Below are 18,055 nucleotides of genomic sequence, written 5' to 3' on the forward strand. Positions count from 1 at the left end.
AGAGGACGTGCTCCTGGATATTAGAGGCACCGGTGTGAACAGCAATTTGGACCACCACCTCTAAAGGTCTCGCTGTATGGTGCCACAACATGCAATGTGTGGTTTACATGAGCAATTAAAAGAGCGGAAATGATGTTTATGTTGATCTCTATTCCAATTCTCTGTAGAGGTTCCGGAACTCTCGGAACCGAGATGATGCAAAACCTTTTTTAATGTGTGTATTTTGACGCTCGGAAACTCGCTCATCGAAAGCTATAAGTGCTTCCCGTTGACCTAGAATCATGAAATTTGGCAAGAAACAAGTAACGAAAAATCAGAAAATTGTTAATTTATGATCACATACACCAAAAAAAATTTTTGTCATTTTTTATCTGTCTGTCTATCTGTTAAGACTCTATTTCCTTGGAATAGGTTGACACATCAAGTTAAAATTTATGTCACATACTAAGGTCAATGCATGTCAAAAGATTCACATACTTCGACACTGCTAAACTCACTCAAGAAAACCTATAGGGTGCTTCTCGTTGACCTATAATTTATAAATTTGGCAAGAGGCAACGTTTCACAGTATAAACAAAGGAAAAAATCCGAAAATCGTTAAGCTGTAATCATATCACACAAAAATATCATTTTGCCGTTTGAACATCATCCGTCAAAAGTATAGTAGACGTAAACTACAGCCGGCCGGTGTGGCCGAGCGGTTCTAGACGCTACAGTCTGGAACCGCGCAACTGCTACGGTCGCAGGTTCGAATCCTGCCTTGGGCATGGATGTGTGTGATGTCCTTAGGTTAGTTAGGTTGAAGTACTTCTAAGTTCTAGGGGACTGATGGCCTCTGACGTTAAGTCCCATAGTGCTCAGAGCCATTTGAACGAACATTACAGCATGTAAACATAAAATGTAAGTTGCTGTCAGTTTCAGTAAGCAGATAGAAATGTTTTATTAAATCTTTTCCCTCTACATATATAAACTGAAATCTCCTAGTCGTTTCTTTTTGTATGTCCGTGTTACTCTGAGGAACTGGTGTAGAGATTCTGACGCGGTCTTGGAATTCCAAAGACCAATGTCTTGCTAATAGGCAAAATCGTTAAGATTCTCGATTCCCACGATAACATAACTCTGTTTTTCATCGAGTGTCCCTTACCGCTGTTTACAGACCAGGTCTTTATCCAGATTTCAGTCGTTATGCAGAGATGAAGATCTTGCACATGACACACTAGAGTCAAAAGCTGCATGAAACCCGTCTTCGGACTGGAGAGCATAAATACAATATGTGGATTTACAAAACACGTTTTACGCAGGCGTATTCTTCGACAGCTAAAATATTCTCATTAGAAATCAATATAAATTCCGCAAATAGATTTCTTAAAGGAAGGCATCGCCATTTGACTATTTTATTGTTTATTTAAGTACAACAAAGGTTTCGGCCTTTTATGCCATTTTCAAGTATTTGATTTTATGTCTAACATATATTGCAGGGCACTTAACAAGTTGTCAAACTCAAAGTTGCCTATGAATTAAGAAAGACATTGGTTCCCCACAAAATGCCCGATGTAAGATGACCATCTTGTAACAGATCAGTAAATAATCGTGGGAGCACATCATATTTAGCAAAAACAGGGTTATTTTGGTAAATAAAAGATGAGCAGATGCCCTTAAAACGTACTGACTTTTAAATCATTGTATTTACACGGAAATAGGGAAGGGATTTCGGGTGATATTCACTGAAACAAAGGCATTTTTCCATGCATCTTTTCAGGAAATTACAGTCACCAGCTTTCCGCTGAGAATGCGAAAATTTTTCTTATCGCCAACGTACATAGGGAGAATTGATCATCGTAATAAAATAAGAGGAATCATAGCTCGCGCGAAAATATGTAAGTGTTCGTTTTTGCCGCACGTTGTTCGAGAGAGGACTTATAACAGTCTGCCAGAGGTTCGACGAACCCTCTGCAAAGGACTTCAGTGTGGACTACACACTATCGTGCAGATGTAGATGATAGGCGAATGTGTTGTTACGAGCCACTGTGCTCAAGTTTAAGTCACGGACCATGCTTGGGGAATGAGGTACGTGTGTGACTTTTCACCGGCTCATTTTGTCACTAATATTAAGACGTGCCAGTACTATCCATGATGGGCGTGTACGTTGCTTTCCAAGATGGTCTGATTTCAATGGTCTGGTAGAAATAGTTTTCCTGATGAGGGCAACCGCAGCTGAAGAAATCCGTGTTCCAGGAATAAACCGCTCTCAGCTGTATATGAACTTTTATTTACAGGAGCACGACCGGTTTCGCGATATCAAAACCCTTCTTCAGGCGTACATGTTGTTGTTCTGGTGTTCAGTCCAGAGAGTAGTTTTATGCAGCTCTCCATGCTAGTCTGCCCACTGCAAGCCTCCTCATTTCCGAGTAACTACTGCAACATACATCCTTCTGAATCTCCTTAGTGTATTCATCTCTTGGTCTCCCTCTCAGATTATTACCCTCCACGCTTCCCTCCAGTAATAACTGATGATCCCTTGATGCCTCAGGATGTGTCCTACCAACTGATCCCTTCTTCTAGTCAAGCTGTATATCTTCATTAGTTACGTGATCTACCCATCTGATCTTCAGCATTCTTCCGCAGCACCACATTTCGAAAGCTTCTCTTCTCGTCTTGTCTAAACTGTTTATGGTCCATGTCTAACCTCCATATATGGCTACACTCCATACAAATATTTTCAGAAAGGACTTCCTGACACTTAAATCAATACTCGATGTTAACAAATTTCTCTTCTTCAGAAATTCTTTCCTCGCCATAGCCAATCTACTTTTTATATCCTCTCCACTTCAACCATCATCAGTTATTTTGCTCCCCAAATATCAAAACTCATCTACTACTTTAAGTGTCTCATTTCCTAATCAAATTCCCTCAGCATCACCTGATTTGATTCGACTACATTCCACTATCTTCGTTTTGCTTTTGTTGATGTTCATCTTGTATCCTCCTTTCAAGACATCGTCCATTCCGTTCAGCTGCTCTTCCGGGCCCTTTGCTGTCTCTAACAGAATTACAGTGTCATCGGCAAACCTCAAAGTTTTGATTTCTTGTCCATGGATTTTAATTCCTACTCCAAATTTTTCTTTTGTTTCTTTTACTGCTTGCTCAGTATACTGACTGAATAACATCGGGGATAGGCTACAACACTCACTCTCTCACTGTCTTCTCAATCACTGCTTCAATTTCATGCCCCTCGACTCTTATAACTGCCGTCTGGTTTCTGTACAATTTGTAAATAGACTTTCGCTCCCTGAGTTTTACCCCTGCCACCTTCACAATTTGGAAGAGTGTATTCCAGTCAACACTGTCAAAAGCTTTCTGTAAGTCTACTTTCACAAAAGTAGGCAAAAAGCTAAGGACGAAAAAGATAAAGCCAGCGTTCTTTATTCCACAGGATCTTGGCCAAAGACTCGTACACAGAGACAGGGTAGTCTTTGAAAAGTACGGCGCTAATGGTGTCTATTGCACCAGCTGCGGCAAATTCAGCTCTCGGGCAGGCTGACAGAGGGATTGTTACTAAGGTCCGAGAACACCAAAGTGTGAGGAATTCGAAGTCTACTTCAAATAACCACATCAGTGCTTCTGGTCACTCCATAACAAGTGTAGTTAATAATTTAAACGTCTTACACAGAGATGTAAAGGGGCAGACCTTAACATTCTAGAACAGGTTGAAATTACGGAGAGTTTAAAGCTATATCCCAAACCGCCCATGTTAATAATCAGGTCGAGATAAGGTTGTAACCTTCCAACAGATAAATTATCTCCGTAACCTTGCAATAATAATGTGACTAATCTCTCAAAAAATTGTGACTTATATATAGCCTTTCAATAATTAAGTGACTGTGAACCTAAACTGGTAAATCTGGACGTTAGCAATGCTGTGTCATGGCCCTGAAAAGTCATTATGAATAAATTGAAAATTCGTACCTCAATTGAGTCGCCGGATAACGCTTATATATCTGCTCCTATAAGAAATTTTTCTGGCACAGCCTAGTGCAATCCCGGCCGCTAGATTGTGTTATTTATGAAAAACCATAGATTTTATTTGCGATAATTGGCATGACTATGGATAGGAGAAATTAGTAAAAACTTTAAATTTGGATGAATGACTGCCAAAAGTAATTTTTATAAGAAAGATTATTATTGAAAAATTATTGAAAATTATTTACATGTGACTTTGATGTAACAATAGTACAAAATGACTTTTTGCAAATTACATATTAGCGCGGCAATAATTTTTTCTTCCTTATACCACATCGCTCAGGCACCGCCTTCGCTCTCCGCGACCGGCCCTGGTAATTCCATACAGGACACAAGTGCTGTCTGTGAGCTATACAACTAGACAGCCGCTCCCTAAGAGCGACCTGACCCAACCGCCCGACTGCGAGCTACTACTACTGCTGCTGCTGCCGACACTGCTCTCTGGTCTGCGATTCTATTGTAGCTTACATACCGCAGGCAGCGCGTGAGCAATCCATCGAAGTTACATCTGCTCGAGTGCGCTAGCAGTAAATTCCTTAGTCATGGACCTCTGACAAGGTATTACGATATACTATTTAACTTTGTTTGCCTCTGAAGGACACAATGTTATAGTTTTTCGACTGTTTGGTTATTGATCCAGGGCTTGTTGTTATAAGCTCTTACGTCTGGTCTGTTTGGTTTTATCTGTTTTTTTTATGGTGAAGTATTTTATAGTTGCATGATAGCTTTTTGTTATGGGGGCCTCAATCATTCCCATGATATCTGGACACGTGCGAAAATGTTTGTACCTTTCGCGCTATGCGTGTTTGGTGGCGCCAGTGTCCACTGCAGCGACACAGGCGAGCACATTAACTGGCAGTGTGGTCCTGCACAGCTGGGCGGTAGGGGCTGTTCTCCGCCACTTGCTGGTATGAAGTTACCACGCTTTCAACATGCCAGTTTTTCAACTGGCCAATTTGATCTATGGGGCCTGCTTGTTGCGGGTAATAGTATTTTATTTTCTGAAGGATGAGTCCTCCCTCTTCCCCATACCGTGGGCGCAATGTTTTACTGGCGTATGTACTACTGCAAAAAAGTAGTAATTTAAGGAGATGAGACCTGGATAAACTGAAATAAACAGAGGTTGTAGAGAGTTTCAGAGAGAGTAGTAGGGAACGACTGACAACAACAGAGGAAAGAAATACAGTAGCAGAAGAATGGGTAAATTGAGAGATGAAGTAGTGAAGGCAGCAGAGGATCAAGTAGGTAAAAAGGCGAGGGCTAGTAGATATCTTTGGGTAACAGAGGAGGTATTGAATTTAACTGATTAAAGGAAGAAATATAAAAATGCAGTAAAAGAAGCAAGCGAAAAGGAATACAAATACCTCTCTTGGCCAGGAATGCCCTTTTTGACAGTGATAGCCTGCTTTAGATGCCCTCCTTGCTCCGTTCATCACTGACTATTTTACTGCCTTTGTAGCAGAATTTTTTACCTTCATGTACTTCGTGACCATCAATCCTGATGTTAAGTTTCTCGCTGTTGTCATTTCTGCTGCTTCTCATTATTTTCGTCTTTCTTCGATTTACTCTCAGTCCGTATTCTGTACTCATTACATTGTTAATTCCATTCAGCAGATCATGTAATTCTTCTTCACTTTTACTTAGGATAGCAACGTCATCAGCGAATCGTATTAATGATATGCTTTCACCTTGAATTTTAATTCCACTCCTGAACGTGTCATTTGTTTCCATGACTGCTTCTTCGATGTACAGATTGAACAGTAGGGCGCGAAAGACTACATCCCCGTCTTACACCCTATTTAATCAGAGCACTCCATTCTTGATCGTGCACTGTTATTATTCCCTCACGGCTCTTGTACGTATTGTATATTATTCGTCTCTCCCTATAGCTTACCCCTATTTAGTCTTGCTTCCATTATCAACATCAGAATTGCCTCCATCGTGCCTTTACCTTTTCTAAGGCCAAACTGATCGTCATCTCTCATTTATGTATGAAAAATTCTGTACTCTTTGCTCCCACCCAAGGCCGCGCAGCAATGAGCAATGCGTTCATTGAAGTTTTCGATGACGCGCTCACAAACATTTGGTGGGATGGCGTTAATAACGGTTTTAATTTCATCCGTCAATTGGTGTATTGTTTTTTGTTTGTTCAAGTACATTTTTGATTTCACAAATCCCCACAAAAAAAAAGAAAGTCACAAGGCGTAAGATCGCATGATCTGGAATTCCTGGTTGCTACGCAAGGGAACTTTTCATTCAGCGTCCGGCCCCGGTAGCTGAGTGGTCAGCGTGACGGAGTATCAATCCCAAGGTCTCGAGTTCGATTCCCGGCTGGGTCGGAGATTTTCTCCGCTCAGGGACTGGGTGTTGTGTTGTCCAAATCATCATCATTTCATCCACATCGACGCGCAGGTCGCCGAAGTGGCGTCAACTCGAAAGACCTGCACCAGGCGAACGGCCTACCCGACGGGAGGCTCTAGCCACACGGCATTTCATTTTTATTTCATTCAGCAGAGCAATCGTTTCACGGGATGTGTGACATGTCGCACCATCTTGTTGAAACCAGAAATCGTAATTTTTATCAATAAAAGGGAAAAACCAATCAGAGTGCACGTTTCGGTAACGGTGGCCTCGTCATTTTCAGGTTAAGTACGGGCCGATCACTCCTCCTTCCCAGCACTCACACCACACAGTCGTGTGTTGTGGACGCATCTAATCGATGGATTTTTGTTACCACAAATTCTTCAGTTCTGCTTATTGACGTGCCCATTGCGGTGCAAGTGCGCCTCGTCTGAGAAAATTATACTTTTTGCGAAGTCCTCGTTAAGCGCTTGTCGAGACGAGGCCCATTAAACAAATCGATGTCTCTCTCCATGATCTTGAGGCTTCAGCTCTTGTGTAGGTTAATTCTTGTACGCATGCATTTTCAGACGTTTTGAAAGGATTTCATGCAGTGAACTTGGTGGTAAATTCAATTGTTGCGCTCGTCGGCGAACCGTTTTCTTGCGTTCAAACAGAACGCGGTCGCCTCGTTTTCTTCTTTGAAACAGAGCCCGTGGTTTCAAACTTTCGGATCAACTTCCGGACTGATGGTTCGGTTGGAGCAGCATTACGTCCGATTGCCTCACGCAATTCACGAACCGTTACCGTGTGACATCCACTGTTTTTGTAATAACTTCATATCATTTGGATACGTTGCTCAGTTGTCACCTATTTCGTGACGAAAATAAACATCAAACAACAATGCTCACCACACGAAAGCTATCAGGCTAGGATTGCAGATAACAAACATGAAAAACCACACCTGCCAACCGTCATATTACAGAATGGCGCAAAATTCAAATGCGTCCTTAATTCTCAGGCACCCAACAGTTTATATGGTTGTGTTGTGTGACAGGGGCCTCAGTCATTCCCATGATATCTGGATACGCGCAAAAACGTTTGTAGCTTTCCCGTTACGTGTGTGGTGCGCTAATGCCCTCCCCCATGTCACACATGAACACGTTCACCAGCAGTGTGGCCCTGTACGACGTAGCTCTTGCAGGTTTGTCCGCCGCTTCCTGGTATCAAGTTAATGCGCTTTTGACATGTCAGTGTTTCGGCTGGAGAATTTGATCTATGACGCCCTGCTTGTTAGGTAGTAGTAGTAGTAGTAGAAGGGTTTTTTGGGCGCACGACAGCAAGGTCTTCAGCGCCCGTTCAGTAACATAGTGAGACGGGTGTCAAGAAAAACCCCAGAACAGGAATATAAAACACAACATAAAACACGGGTAACTATCGTTGAAAAATATGTTCTCACCCATACCGAAGCGTGGGATGAAGCAGGGTGTCAGCAGTAAAACAAGGAGAACACAGGAGGAAAATGAGAGAGGGAGCTAAAACAATGTAGCAGATGGAAGTGGCTGGCTGACCGCAAGGAAAAAAGGGGAGGAGTCAGCGACTCTGCAATACACTAAAACCTCCAGCCTAAAAGTTTAGGCCAGAGTCCAGACACATCACAAAACCTAAAAACCCTAGACACACACGTCTCATCATTAGCTAAAACAGAAGGCAGCTCCCCATCAACTTGTGTTTCTGCCCTTGCATCACGGTATAAAATGCAGTCTGTTAAAATGTGCCGGACAGAGATGTGCACACCACAAGCATCACAAAACGGAGGATTCTCCCGCCGTAATAAAAAGCTATGTGTGAGAGGACAGTGCCCGATCCGAAGACGTGTGAGAGCCACCTCTTCCCGCCTGAGCAACCGGCAGGAGGAACGCCACGGCCGAGTGGTTGACTTTACTGACCGCAGTTTATTGGCCCTCACAGCCAGCCATTCTTCCTCCCACATCTCCATGCACTTTCTGTGGAGTGCAGAGATGACAGACTGCAAGGGGATAGGACACTGGACCACATCCCGCTCTCTCCAGGCCTCCTTGGCAGCCCGATCGGCCTGTTCATTGCCCCATATTCCGACATGACCAGGCACCCAGCAGAAAGATACCTCTTTACCCCGCCGTTGGAGCAAGTACAGTTGGTCATATATCAGCTGGACCATCTCCTCAGTCGGGTACAGGTTCTGCAGTGATTGTAAGGCACTAAGATAATCGGAGCAGAGAAGAAATCGATCGCCCCGAACACGATTCATCTGCTCCAGTGCCTTCAGGATCGCGTGGAGCTCCGCTGCGAAAACGGTGTATTCAGCAGGGAGGCGAATCCGGGTAACATGGTCAGGGAACACCACAGAACAGCCAAGGAAATGCCCCTGTTTGGAGCCGTCAGTGTAAACGACAGTGCAACCGTGATGCACATCTAAAATGTTAAAAAACAGAGATTTGAATGTAAAATCTGGTGCGCTATCTTTCTTAAAATTAGTCAAATCTAAAATAAGGTTGGGTCTCCGGAGGAGCCAAGGTGGAGATCTGCTCCAACCGCGATGTAAAACACGAAGACCAGCCATAGACATCGCAGCGAGGCAAGTAATACCATTTTACACTACTGGCCATTAAAATTGCTACACCAAGAAGAAATGCAGACGATTAACGGGTATTCATTGGACAAATATATTATACTAGAACTGACAAGTGATTACATTTTCACGCAATTTGGGTGCATAGATACTGAGAAATCCGTACCCAGAACAACCACCTCTGGCCGTAATAATGGCCTTGATACGTAGGATATTGAGTCAAACAGAGCTTGGATGGCGTGTACAGGTACAGCTGCCCATGCAGCTTCAACACGATACTACAGTTCATCAAGAGTAGTGAATGGCGTATTGTGATGAGCCAGTTGCTCGGCCACCATTGACCAGACGTTTTCAATTGCTGAGACATCTGGAGAATGTGCTGGTCAGGGCAGCAGTCCAACATTTTCTGCATCCAGAAAGGCCCGTACAGGACCTGAAACATGCGGTCGTGCATTATCCTGCTGAAATGTAGGGTTCCGCAGGGATCGAATGAAGGGTAGAGCCACTGGTCGTAACACATCTGAAATGTAACGTCCACTGTTCAAAGTGCCGTCAATGCGAACAAGAGGTGACCGAGACGTGTAACTATGGCACCCCATATCATCACGCCGGGTGATACGCCAGTATGGAGATGACGAATACACGCTTCCAATGTGCGTTCACCGCGATGTCGCCAAACACGGATGCGACCATCATGATGCTGTAAACAGAATCTGGATTCATCCGAAAAAATGACATTTTGCCATCCGTGCACCCAAGTTCTTCGTTGAGTACACCATCGCAGGCGCTCCTGTCTCTGATGCAGCGTCAAGGATAACTGCAGCCATGGTCTCCGAGCTGATAGTCCATGCTGCTGCAAACGTCGTCGAACTGTTCGTGCAGATGGTTGTTGTCTTGCAAACGTAATCATCTATTGACTCAGGGATCGAGACGTGGCTGCACATTCCGTTACAGCCATGCGGATGAGATGTCTGTCATCTCGACTGCTAGTGATTCGAGGCCGTTGGGATCCAACACGGCGTTCCGTATTACCCTCCTGAACCCACCGATTCCATATTCTGCTAACAGTCATTGGATCTCGACCAACGCGAGAAGCTATGTCGCGGTACGATAAACCGCAATCGCGATAGGCTACAATCCAACCTTTATCAAAGTCAGAAACGTGATGGTACGCATTCCTCCTCCTTACACGAGGCATCACAACAACGTTACACCGGGCAACGCCGGTAAACTGCAGTTTGTGTATGAGAAATCGGTTGGAAACTTTCCTCATGTCAGCACGTTGTAGGTGTCGCCACCGGCGCCAACCTTGTGTGAATGCCCTGAAGAGCTAATCACTTGCGTATCACATCATCGTCTTCCTGTCGGTTAAATTTCCCGCCTTCGTGGTGTAGCAATTTTTATGGCCAGTAGTGTATTTTGTGAAGTTTGAGTCTCCCCTCTTCTGATATAATGCTGTACGTACACCTTAAGAAGTGATTTGATTTCGCGAAATCGGGCGTGCTCCTGTAAATAGGAGTTCATATACATCTGAAAGCGCTTTTTTTTCTAGGACATCAATCATCTGGATTTTTCTCGTTGGGTCATCTCAATACTGAAGTGTAACGCGTTGATATCGCGTGGTGATGACTTGCTAAGAAATCTAATCCGGTTGTTTTACCGAGCTGTGTGACCTAAAGCTATTAAACTAAACTCCATCCGAACAGGCCATGAAGGCCCAACAGTACACACCGACCGCCGTGCCATCCTCGTCCCACAGACGTCACAGCATGCGGATGTGTAGAGGCATGCGCTCAGCGCATCGCTCTCCCGGCTGTATGTAACTTGACGAGACCGGAGCCGCTATTTCTCAATCAGGTAGCTCATCAGTTTGCTTCAGAAGGGCTGAGTGCACCCCGCTTGCCAACAGCGCTCGGCAGACCTGATGGTCACCCATCCAAGTGCTACTCCGGCCTGACACCGCTTAACTCCGGTGATCTGGCAGGAACTGCTGTCACCACTGCGACAAGGCCTTTTGCCGTTCATGGTAGTGGCGAGAAAAAATTCTCATACGCGGTATGACAAAAGGTACCCTCCGCCACGCGCTCATTAGTGATTTCTAAAGAACATTCCGAGGTGTAAGCGCCGCGAACAGGCTGTGTGGTAAGGTTACGGAATGCTCTGGCTCACCACCTCCCTGCTGTCGTGGATGGAGCCGTGCTGTGCATTTGAAAACTGTCTGCCCTTTCCTTTGCAGGGTCATGCAGCTGTACCTGGACAAGAACAACATCAGCGACGTTCACGAGGACGCTTTTTCTGGGATGCCGAATCTCCGCGTCGTCGATTTCTCCAACAACCGGCTGTCAACTCTTCCGTCCAGTGTCTTCACGTAAGTCCAGTTTCATGTACTTCTTGAAGCTAGTTATTTACAGACTTGTCATATGTATAGTATCAGCATCAAACAAGATGCTTACAAGCGACACACAATAAGTTATACGAATGCTTTTCATTGATTACTTCAAAACTGGATACAATAATCGTCCCTTTGGCAGGCCTAAGAAATACATATTCATTCAAAAGTTTCAAGCTTCATTTACAATATTACTAGAAGTCTTCCTGGATGTTTCTTTCTGATGGCATTGCAATTCTCAAACCTTGGAAATTCCGTGTGACACTACACTGACGTGACAAAAGTGGTGGGTATTGTATTGTATCCAATTGTATGTTAACCGGGGGCCTAGAAACGACGGAGAGGCTCCGTCCCCGCCGCAGCCGCAGTGGTCCACAACCCCACGACGGCTATCGCAGTCCACTTCACCCCTCCGCCGCGCCACACCGAACCACTCTTTCAGGGTTATTGTGCGGTTCGGCCCCCGGTGGACCCCTCCCCCCCCCCCCCCTACAACTCGACCCCCGCCCGCCCCCCTTAGCGAATGTCTCACACCAGACGAGTGCGTGGTAGAGTAACGGTGGTGTACACATACGTGGAGAACTTGTTTGCGCAGCTTTCGCCGACGTAGTGTAGCTGAAGCGGAATAAGGGGAAACAGCCCGCATTCGCCGAGGCAGATGGAAAACCGCCTAAAAACCATCCACAGGCTGGCCGGCTCACCGGACCTCGACACAAGTCAGCCGGGTGGGTTTACGCTGGGGACATGGTCCTCCTTCCCGATCCAGAAAGCCATGCATTAGACCGCATGGCTAACCGGGCGGCCTAAAGTCATGGGTACTTCATACTACTGTGTCGGCCCTCCATTTGCCCGACGTAGTGAAGCAACTCGACATGGCATGGACTCACCAAGTCCTCTGAAGTCCCCTGTAGGAGTTCAAATGGCTCTGAGCGCTATGGGACTTAACTTCTGAGGTCATCAGTACCCTAGACCTTAGAACTACTTAAACCTAACTAACCTAAGGACATCACACACATTCCTGCCTGAAGCAGGATTCGAATCTGAGACAGTAGCGATTGCGCGGTTCCAGTCTGTAGCACCTAGAACCTGTAGGAGTACTGAGACATGGTGCCTCTATAGCCGTCCATAATTCCGAAAGTGATCTGGTGGCGGTATTTTGTACACGAAATGACTTCTCGATTATATCATATAAATGTCCTATGGGAGTCACGTCTTGGTGGCCAAATAGTTCCTTCAAACTGTCCACAGTATGCTGCAAATCAATCACGAACAACTGTGGCCTGATGACATGGAAAATTGTCATCCATAAAAATTCCATCGTTGTTTCAGAACATCAAGTCCATGAATGCCTGCAGATCGTCTCCAAGTAGCCAAATATAACCATTCCGGCCAACTGTCGGTTCAATTGGACCAGAGGACCCAGTCCATTCCATGAAGCAGAGCCCACACCATTATGGAGCCACCACCAGCTTTCACAGTGCCTCGTTGACATCTTGAGTCCATGGCTTCGTGAGGTTTGCGCCCCACTCGAACTCCACCATCAGCTGTTACCAACTGAAGTCGGGACTCATCTGACCAGGTCACGATTTTCCAGTTTAGGGTCCAACCGATATGGTCATGAGCCCAGGAGAGGCGCTGTAGGCGTTGTCGTCCTGTTGGCAAAGGCTCTCGCGTCGGTCTGCTGCCATAGCCTGTTAACGCGATATTTCGCCGCACTGTCCTAACGCATTAGTTCGTCGAACATGCAACGTTTGTTTCTGCGGTTATTTGACGCAGTGTTGCTTGTCTCTTACCACTAAAACTCTACGCAAACGCCCTTGCTCTCGGTCGTGAAGTCCGTCGGCCACTGTGTAGTCCGTGGTCAGAGATAATGTTCGGAATTTGGTAATCTCGGCACAGTTTTGACACTGGTGATCTTGGAGTACTGAATTACCTAACGACTTCCGAAATACGATCAAAGTCTGTTAATTCCGATCGTGCCCCCATAATCATGTCCGAACCTTTTCCCATAATCACCTGAGTACAAGCAACAGCTCCACCAATGCACTGCCCTTTTATACCTTGTGTATGTCATACTACCGACGTCTATGGACGTGCATATCGCTGTCCCACGACTTTTGTCATCTGCGTCTAGTGACAGTTACTTTACAAGACAGATAAAAGACCTGAGGTACAACCAAGTCCCAATTCCAGCCGAGCAGTGCTTCAAGAAGACTATCTGTCATACGACGGAGATGGTGTTCAGTGAGATACCACAGTGACTAAGACACTCTATTCATACCCTATCTGATCAAAAGTATCTGGATACATATTAGTGGACAATAATAAGAGCTGTTTCCACATTTCGTCTTAATGGAGGCTTGAACTCTGTGGAGAAATGGCTGCCCTTTCTTTCCTGACGGCCGAAACCAGAGGAGGTCGTATTGCCGGACGTGCGATGTGGAGCGAAGTCGACGCTGAAACTCATCCCAAAGATGTTCCATTCGGATCAGGTCGGGACTCTGAGCAAGGCAGACCATTTCAAGAACGTTACTGACAACAACCCATTGCTTCATAGATGCTGCTTTATGACAGACTGCCTTGTCATTGAATAACCCTCTTCAATCCCACAGAAAATCTCTGGAGCTGTTAGAAACAGTGGGTGCAGCATAGGAGTCAATATCCCTGCACTATGGCAGCTCTACAGGATCTAATCGTCAATGAGTGTCTTCATCTGGACGTGACGTACCTGAAGAAACCTGAGTCTCTCTGAGACATTCAAAGTCTGTGCCAGTATTTATGCAGCCACAGATCCCCAGTGTGGTCTCTTGACGACTGAGGTCTGGGCAGTGCGTGGTGACTGTTGAACCCGTGGTGCTGGATGGTCAATCAGTGTGACGGCCTGTTCCAGGTCCAATGGGAAGCTGCAGAAGCTGGACCTGAGTAGAAATCCAATCCACCTCACCGGGGGCCGGATGCTGGATTCTGCCTCCCTGTACTGGCTCAACCTGTCGCGGTGCGGCCTCTCCAGCCTGCCGGAGGACTCCTTCAAGGGCATTCCACAGATGGTCATGCTCGACCTCTCGGAGAACGAGCTGGTCGTTCCAACAGCTCTGGTAAGTTGTCGCCATTTAACACAGTAACTGCTTTGTACTTATCGTAGCTCTTGAGTGCATGAGTGTCAGGGAAATGCATGAAAGGGGGTCTATCAGACCCCTACCTTAAAACAAAAAAAAAATGTTGGCATTAACGAAAATATTATCAAATTTTGAAGGTGTCGGTGAGACAGAATAAATAAGACAACTTGAAACGTCCCCTTAGAAAAATTTTACTTGACTGTGCTTAAACTGACACACAATATTTTTTAGCGCAACGCAATTTGACTTTCAATAATCCCTACAAGAGAATGGCCCTGACTAAATTAACCTATACCTTTCACAAATCACTTACCTCACAAAAATCTTCGTTACTCGAACTACTGCAATACAGCGAGCGCCACTACTACCAGCTAAATAAAAGATTCAAACTACTGAAGGCACTAACTACTGATAGGCATAGTTAGCAGATGAATGATTTTGATAGAGAACAAACAATGCATTTACCTTAATAGTGTTCAAAAGTCATAATATATATAGCAGTTCATGACATCCATTCTTACGGATGTACTGTTTCTGTTGGACACATGTCCAGATCATCCGCTCTCAAAAATTCGCCATCTCACTTCCCCACATCCACCAATGCTGGCGGCTCATCTCCAACTGTGAAACGCTATGCGCTGTTCACATCCAGCTGCCCAACACTACAATGGCAGACAACAATGCAAACTAGCCACAGACTGCACACAGCACAGCCAGTGATTTTCATACAGAGCGCTATGTGGCGTTACCAATAAGAAAACCTATACAGCCTACTTACATAGCCCCATGCTCCCCATTAAAAATTTTACAAATTGTTTTGGGCACTGGCCAATACATATTTGTTAAAATTTTTTCACAATTACAGTAACAAAGAAATCAAATGCACACACTTATTGATACAATGTTGGTCAAAAGCTAAAATTTTCTCACAGTCCATAAAGACAGTCCTGATCGTTCATCACAGTAAAATAGCAGTGTTTTTCTCGAAGTCTGAGTAGTAAAAGAAAATGCACATGGAAGTAGTGGATTTCCATGCAGTCTTGAAGATGTAGTGTTGTCTTTCCGACAGAAAGATAATGCTGACTCTTGACATGCAGACAGGTAACGGTCCACAACAGAGCAAACCCACTGCAGAGTCAGTCTAACTTTTGAAGAATCTTTGTAGGTAGGTCATCACAGAGCAGACCCACTGTAGTCCTTGTAGAGATTACGGTATTGGAGGGCCATCAAAGATGCAGACCCACTGCAGCCCTTGTAGAAATAATGGTAATGGTGGGCCATCAAAGATGCAGACCCACTGTAGTCCTTGTAGAGATGGCCAGCAGCCATCTGTTGCGGCTGTGTGGGTGCACAGTCACCATTAAAGAGTCTTGCAGAAAATATAACAAGTCCATAAACCTCCACTTGTGCACTCACAAAGTTTTTGGAATTGTCCTTAGAAACAGCAATGCTGTTAACCAGTCCCTTGCTGAATTATCAACACACATGCAAACACTAACAGCCCTCTTTTTTTCACATAATGTCCATATATTATGACCAACAGAAACGTGTGCAGTGAAATGTAACTTACAAGTTACTTAATTTGATGGACTGGTGACAATTACAATTTTATAACATAAGAATACAATTACAAAGGTACAAAATACATCATTAAAGAACATAACAATACAGATAACTTTTGTAGTAAAACAGGCTTTACAAAAGAATAGAAATAAACATGTACATCAGTGTTACAAGAATTATGACATAAGTAAATACATAAAATATCAGAATAACTTTTGAAACATTAACTTCACACATGAGCATTAAAACAGAACAGAATAAATAATGTCTAAACACCTTTACAAAGTAAATAACATAACAGAATAAATAATGTCTAAACATCTTTACAAAGAAAATTACATATTATTAATGCAAATTATATTTGAGGATAACAGTATTCCTCATCATAGTGAATGTAACTGAGTATTAGAAAAATTCTACACCATAAGTCTTATCATATAAACACACAAAGACAGGAAGAACACAAATACACAAGGGTACATGCACACATAACGGAATAACAGAAAAGGAAAGGACAGGGTTTGTTTTCAGTGAGACGTCTGGTACTGCAGTCCAACCCAAAACTTCATTTCATAGATCTTTCCCCTTAATTCAACATTTGTTTCCACCAAAAAAATCCTATCCAAGCATGCTTTCTGTATTTATATGTTCACATATTTCTTACCTCATTATTTATTTTCCCTTATCTTACCTCATTTATTTCCAAGAAAATCCTACCTCAACTTGTTGTCCCTAAACCCTACTTCTTTGACCATATCCTCTTTCAAAATACTTTTTTGGTCAAACTATTTTCTTATAGCTTCTCAATGCATTTATTCCAATTCATCATATTTAGTTTCTTATACAGTCTACCCCCTCTTAAGCTAACTTAAAACTACTGAGTTCAGATATTAAACTAAGGGACAAGGCAATGCAGCAGCACAAAACAATTAACACAAGCAGCAATGACAAAGAAATGCAAATTGGCAAAGGAAGCAGCAGTATATATAAATTAGCAAAGCAATTACAATATTACAACTAATATAAGGCACTGTGCAGCAAACAAGAAAAATAAATCAGTAGTAAAACTGGCTTAACAGAGTAATACAAAGTGAAATTTAGTAGCACTATGCCTGGCAAACAGCAGCAGCAAATGCAATAACTAATATCTAAACATGACAAACCCCAAGCAGAAAAAATAGTACTCTAAAGACAACAATGCAGATAAGGGAGATGTCTATTCACATCTTAATGTCTATATAATTAAAGTGGTGCACCACAAAAACTTATTCTATGAAATAAATTACCAAGTACTTGAGAAGAAAATTATGTATGCAGTTCCTGTGAAGGGAAATGTCTTTTTGTGCTCCCTCATTTTTTTGGAAGTATATCACAAAACTATTATTTACTGGATCTGTAGACAGAAAATATTTATATTAGTACATCTATAAAATTTTATTTTAACCAATGCTGCAGTGCAGCTAGAAACTAGATGTTAAACAAAATAGGCAAATCAAGGTGTGAAACGTCACTCACTAGCCATATGGCATTTCATAATGCAGTAAACAATCTTTCAACTAGCAAGACAATGGATGTGAAATGTTTCTCATCATTTCATTTCAGTAAATATTATAAATTAAGAACTCTACAGTGTAATCATGTTTTCAATTATGAGCATATCGTATTTGCGATGCTTTCTACAAAGAAATGTCAATAGCGAGGATAATGGCCTCCTTTTTTCTCCACCTGTGCCTCTGAAAGGCACACACTAATGGCTTTTTTCCAGGCGACTGTCGCGCAGCTGGGTGCCCACGACGCATTACGTGAAGGTGGTCAATTAACTTTCTTACCGAAATATTAACGACACCAGTTTGCACTACAGTGACAGTCTCATATAAAATTTCACAGGTCAAGAATTTGCGTTACAAATGTGTAGAAACAAAATCCTTTAAATATAATAGTGTCCAACAAATTTTCGTTGGCATTGTGATACATTCACGCATTTACACACATTTCATAACTCTTTAAAAGTACGAT

At 43.5% G+C, this 18,055-nt stretch overlaps 1 protein-coding gene across 1 annotated transcript in view; it reads left to right on the plus strand.

Moving 5' to 3' along the window:
- The window catches only part of LOC124788254, a 135,159-nt gene that overhangs the window by 68,004 nt on the left and 49,100 nt on the right, over nt 1-18,055 (plus strand). The window contains exons 3-4 of the mRNA XM_047255451.1: nt 11,208-11,339; nt 14,251-14,455. Of these exons, the coding sequence (XP_047111407.1) occupies nt 11,208-11,339; nt 14,251-14,455 (337 nt within the window). The remainder of the gene's footprint in view (nt 1-11,207; nt 11,340-14,250; nt 14,456-18,055) is intronic.

Source organism: Schistocerca piceifrons, chromosome 3, assembly GCF_021461385.2.
Source record: "Schistocerca piceifrons isolate TAMUIC-IGC-003096 chromosome 3, iqSchPice1.1, whole genome shotgun sequence".
NCBI lineage: Eukaryota > Metazoa > Arthropoda > Insecta > Orthoptera > Acrididae > Schistocerca > Schistocerca piceifrons.